Source organism: Uloborus diversus, chromosome 2, assembly GCF_026930045.1.
Source record: "Uloborus diversus isolate 005 chromosome 2, Udiv.v.3.1, whole genome shotgun sequence".
NCBI classification, from domain to species: domain Eukaryota; kingdom Metazoa; phylum Arthropoda; class Arachnida; order Araneae; family Uloboridae; genus Uloborus; species Uloborus diversus.
The window spans coordinates 171,196,650-171,202,649 of record NC_072732.1 but is presented as its reverse complement, the minus strand read 5'-3'; the positions used below and the strand labels follow the sequence as shown (position 1 = coordinate 171,202,649).

The 6,000-nt window shown below is 33.1% G+C and overlaps 1 protein-coding gene across 2 annotated transcripts in view; it reads left to right on the top strand.

Annotated features, from left to right (window-relative positions):
• The first annotated feature begins 306 nt into the window (after window positions 1-306).
• Window positions 307-6,000, top strand: part of LOC129216142 (nascent polypeptide-associated complex subunit alpha, muscle-specific form-like) — a 125,802-nt gene continuing 120,108 nt past the window's right edge. For both annotated transcript variants that reach the window (XM_054850299.1, XM_054850298.1), the window contains exon 1: window positions 307-481. In XM_054850299.1, coding sequence (XP_054706274.1) covers window positions 420-481 — 62 coding nt within the window. In that variant the 5' untranslated portion in view covers window positions 307-419. The remainder of the gene's footprint in view (window positions 482-6,000) is intronic.

Here is a 6,000-nt window from a genome sequence, read left to right as displayed (position 1 = left end):
GATGTTATTGTTTGCGAAGCTGTTACGTCATATAGAATTCCAACATTGCAAAGAAGACTCGAATATTTTTTTCCAATTTCGATAACTTCTTTCAACCCTATATGAAAAGCTCAATATTTTCTTCAATTCATTCACCCAGACGGGTGACTGCGTACCCTGTTTAGATCTGAGGATAGAATTACGCTGATTATAAGGCTAGAAATGAAATAAGAACGAGATAGCACATTTGCGACGATACTCAGCGAGAAATATAGATGCTTAGAACGATAGCGTCTGCTTTTGGTTAATTTTCGCTCGTGTGTCCGAAGCACAGCATGTGTTCTCAACAGTTGGAACTGTTGCCATGGCCTTAACGTCACCTGTAGGCCGTCGTGAATTTCAAGAATAAAATCCAGGTTCAAGGATTTTATCGCCTTGCAATGGATTGGAAATTCGTGATTAGTTTGGTTCTTTGCTTTTCATGCTTGTGTGCAGCAACCGAGTAAGTCCAATAAAAAAATTTACTTTAAATGAAAACTGTTATGTATACCTTTAGCTGTAGCACTATTAAAGGCAGTGATGTTCCCATCATTTTTTGTGAGGGTATACTCCCAATAATTCATTACGCACAAGATGTGTATGCAATCATACACATAGTATGTCAAAAAAATGAAAATTTTTGAAGCTTGAGGGTATACGCTATATGTCTAAAAACATTTGAGAGTATACGGCGTATATGGAGTATAATACCCTATGAGAACACCACTGATTAAAGGTTCTTCACTTAATGATTGTATACAGTGCAATATCATGATACGCTAGAAAATACGTTTCTAATTCTATTTTCCACAAAAGATGAAAAAAGTAATAAAAAAAGGTAACAAATAATGAAATTAAAGCATGAACACAGGAGTAAAATCTCCTAAAAATATAATTAAAAGGAAGCAAAAGTAAAAAAGGAAGAACTACGTAAGTAATGAATAAGAGTATAAAATTAGTTTAATAATCAGTAATGATTGTTTTTACAATCAATAATTGCAACATTAACATTCTTTTTTAGATCTGTTTGAATTTTTATGTTTTTCAGTTGATCATTCTAAGTTTCTAAAAGTTATACTTTTTTCAGAAATTTCAGTGTTTTTTTTGAGATTTGTCATTCATACTAGGTATGATACAAAAATAACGCTGATGAATCGCAATATTTGAAAACTTGTATCATACAACATAAAGCAATTATCAAAAAATAAATTATTTATGAAGTAATAAATGTGTTCAACTGTATTATTAAACGAAAGTTTCTAGAAAAAAAGTTTTTGTATTAAACAAATATATACGAACATATATTTTTTAAAAGCAGACAAAATGAAAATGAAAAATATATTCTAAATGAAATCAATCTAATATATTTCGTGTAGGAAATTTGTAAGTTAGATATGATTTACGGAATACTCATTCACAATTACATTATTTAACGTTTAAAGGAATATACAAATGTATTGTAAGAAGTACGAAAAATATTCAATACGAAAGAAGTTTCCAAAATAAAAAGAAAGCTGAAAAACAGACGATACATCTATCTTCCCCCAGTCCATATAAAAACCCCGAGAGACCCGATTTGAAAATTTTTTTTTAAAGTAATAGCAGTGGATCATGTGATTCGCTATCTATCAATCACAAAGCGAATGAAAAATATGGAAAAATGAAATTTTAAAGCAATCTTGATTGTTTTAAGACAGCGGTGCTCAACCAACGGCCCGCGGTCAAATCCACCCCGTGAAACTTATCCATGTGGTTAATGTTACTGTTTTGTTTCATGTTAGAAATGGAAAATTACGATTAATGACAATGTTTCAAATTCAGAGCCAAATATTCAGAAATTGGTTTCGGAAAAACAGATGCACACAATAAAAGAAGCACAGCAATTGGTAGCAACAATTATTAGTTTCTGATTTTCTTTCTCCTTCCATATTTTCCTATGCTATTTAAAAAAAAATAAATATTTTAAAATTTTATATGTGTTCTGACTCGCGAGAGTTAGTTTGATATATGCTACCGGGGGGGGGGGGGCGGGAGGGAAAAGGTTGAGTTCCACCGCTTTAAGAAAATGGATAACAGCACTTTTACGAGATGGGGAGAATGTGAGTGAGGCGATCTTTCTATCCTCCTAAAAATTGTTGGTGGAACATCTAAATTCGAACATATGTTACAAATAACATATGTTACTAACTACAAATAACCTATGTTGCTAACTACAAATAACCTATGTTGCTAATTACAAATAACCTATGTTGCTAACTACAAATAATATATGTTGCTAACTACAAATAACATATATGTTACAAATAAACATAAAGTTTTTGTGCCCATAAGAACTACTATACACGTGTTTCTTTTTTATTTGGGCAATTTTCCAAAAACTTACTAAAAATTTAGCAATCTGAATTACAGTGTGACTCTATTAATTTGATACGTAACCGTGGACGAGCTTCTTTATGTTTGGGTTAAATGACTAGAAATGGGGTTGTTTCCAAAATTTTAAAAGTATTTTTTTCTGAAAGAGCATGCTTAAAAACATAGGATCTGACCATTTTTTGATAAATTTGTTTACGTTTAATATTTTTAAAAAATTACTTAAATCGCTTTCATTGTTTACGGCTTCTACCGATGCAATCACAAATGATGAAATGCCATTCAGTGTTGCCATTCACAGTACAAAATATTTAATTCGCATCTTTACTCACGTGTATTGGCAACGATATAGTTGATAGCAAGCGTAGAGCGCAATTTCAATTAGCGTAGTAGAAAGATGCGGCACAAAGTGCATAATTTGTGACGTCATCAAAACCGTGCCTTGTTTGAAATGTCGGACATTTAAAAAAATTAATTAAAAAAAAAACTGTTGGGAAAATGAAAGTATTTTCTAGGTCCATGTTATTATTATTATTATTTTTTTTTTTTTTACTCATTCTATCCATTTCAATGACTAAAAGTAGTACTTTTGACTGAAGGAAACCACACCATTCTTAGAGTGTTATTGGTTCTAAGTGTCTGTAACTCAACACAACTCAACACTAAAAATATTTTCCCGTTTTACAGAACTCGCGAGCAAAAAAAACCCACTGAAGTTCAGGCTTCAATCGTCGGAGTAAAACCATAAATGACTTTTTGCAATAGTTAAAACGAAGCTAGGAAAATATAGTAGTACTCCAATCAGCCGAATGTTTTCAGAATTGCTATATTCGTGAAATAATGATTCTGTCTACGTGTTATTTTCTCCACGAAACTTGTAAAACTGTTTACTGTGACCATTCATCAAGCAGTTATTTATTTGAAGTACGGTGAGTACATACTGTACCAATAAACTAATGTATACATTAGCAGCACTTGTAACATACAGTCCGGGCCGTCCCGGGGGGGGGGGTTAACAAGGCAAGCGCCCCGGGCGCCACGAAATGAGGGGGCGTCGCAAGGCGCTGCCCGTTTCAACGGAACACGACGACATTCACACGAAATGAGGTTATCGTATAAAATGCCCCGATTGTATAAAATTATTGCCACCTTGCGGCGCCCCCTCATTTCGTGTATCATAGATACACAGTCATAGACACACAAAATAGAGAATCATTGCAAGACTTCCCTTTTTTTTCTTAGGGCACGAAAATATTCCTCTCTCTAAGTCTCCAAAACATTACTTTCCTTTGTATCATTGAAGCAGATACAATTTCTGAGAATATAACTGTTCAGAATTAAACAAAAGTCACTTCTAATTTGTCTAATTCTCACCAAATTTGCTTGAATTCTGCCCTTGCGTGCAGTGACGTAACCAGGAAAAAGTTTTAAGGGGCACATTGAAAAAACAAAAAAACAGATTTTTTTTTTTTTTTTTTTTTTGTTGATCGGATAGGAAAAAAGTCAAAAGGTGTCCGGTCAAAACTTTGAAACTTCTAGTTTTAAAACGGAATTTTAGCCTATATAGCGCGATCATAGGCCAAGTTTATTGACATTAGGGTAAGGGAGGAAGCTCAGAGACTGTTTCCGATCATTTTGTTTTAAATAGATTGAAATCAATTCCTTCTCCCCCTGCAAGTTTTCGAATTTGAAGTTTCAAAAACGCAACTTTAGACACACTTTGAAGATTTTATGGATAGGAGGATGTGGAGCATTTCCCAGGAAAATCGTTCGAAATTATGGTTCAAAAATTTAAGCAATGTTTTACATTCAGGGGCTATTCAACTTATACTTTTTTGTAAGTATCGTTTAAAAAACCCATTGCTTGTGATATTAAAGAAAGGCGGCACGGGGACCCCTGCACGAATATTTTCTTAAACTCAGTCTTAAAACGCAATTTGTAAGGCCATATTTTGTAATATTAAGGCCAGTGATTTTTCGAAATTAGAGCTCCAAAAATGCAATTCTTAGCGATTTTCGATGTTGTTGAGCATTTGTGGGCTTCTCCCTAAAACTTACAAACATTTGATACCAAAGAATAACATCTTTGTTTATAACATATGTGAAAGCTGGTATAAAGTTGGTACAGGTAAAAAACTAAAAAACTCTTGAAAAGAATCATTTTATGAGTCCAGATTGAATTTTAATTTTGATGTAATTTATTTCGATAAATACTTTTTCTATTGATAATCAGCAAATTATTTATTCGCGTTCTTAGTTTAATCACTATGAATAACCAATTCAGTTTTAATTGTTTATTTTTACCTAGTGGGATAATACTTAACTAGATAAATATTTGGATTTTTAAGATTTCCATTTTTCGAAAAGTTTCTGGGGCATTAATGTTTTACAAATATTAGAAACGGATTCATTGCTTGTGTTTTAATTAGTATTATGCAGAGCCCTCTGATTATTCTGTTCATTAATATATAAAAAATTCAAGATATATAAAAAAATTCAAGTATGTAATATGCATTGATATTATAACTAACGTGATTTTTCTGTGTGATGGGGGGGGGGGGGGGTGCCAGGAAATTTTCGCCCCGGACGTCGTCAGCCCTTCGGATGACCCTGCATACAGTACTTGTAAGTACGCGTAACAAGTAAAAGTGTTGTTTTTCATTTGATTAATTAAAAGCCTTTTCTTTAAAAATATCTTTTTTTCTCCCATTTTCAACAGCCATTCAATAATAAATTAAAAAATAAACCCACTTTAGGACACAATCCAACTATCCCAGTTTTCGATTATCCGAATGGGGATCGGCCCCAGTTGGAGTTCTACTGCAGAATATGAATGAAACTTAAAAATACATAAGATTCTCTTACCTATTTGCAGATGGTTGTCATTAGGTTATACTAATTTAAAATGGAGATTATTTTTGCTATTTTTACATTTGTCATTTTGTCAATTGTTATAGGTTTTTCGTAATACTGTTATTTATAGTATAAAATTTCTTTTTCAGTTTAAAAAATTTTTTTTTTGTTTTTGGTTATCGTTCACCATTTACTGATATTCCAAAACAACAAATTCAATGAAAAATAAAAGTTTTTTTTTTTTTGAAGGGAAAACGTTCTTTTCTCTTTCAGTTAAAACAAAGAAATGTATCCTGTTTTTGGTTTAAGAACGTACATTATTTGGATTGGCAAGAATGAATGGTGAGAGTCAAAAAAATTACAATTTGCGTTAAGCATGAATTCAGGTTAGGACCACAAGCTTTGCGGTAGAGTATAGTAGCAATTTGAAATGTATTCAAAAAGAATTAGGGTTTAAACAATTACTTATTATTATTATTTGAAGCGCAGTGGCTTAGTGATAACGCTTCGCACCTCACACTTGGGTTCCACTCCCAGGCCGAGCATGATGGCTGAGTCAGCCATCCATGGATCGATAAAATGAGTACCAAGCGTGCTTGGGAGCTAAACAGTGGGGGATTTGCTTTCGGCTGATCACATAACCGGAACATCTGTCCCCAAATCCCCAGAGCCAGCCCTTGGTCACGAAGGTTGAAATGGGCACAGTAGGCCTTAACCCCTATAGGCTGTTGCACCACTGAGTTTAGTTAAATTTTAGAT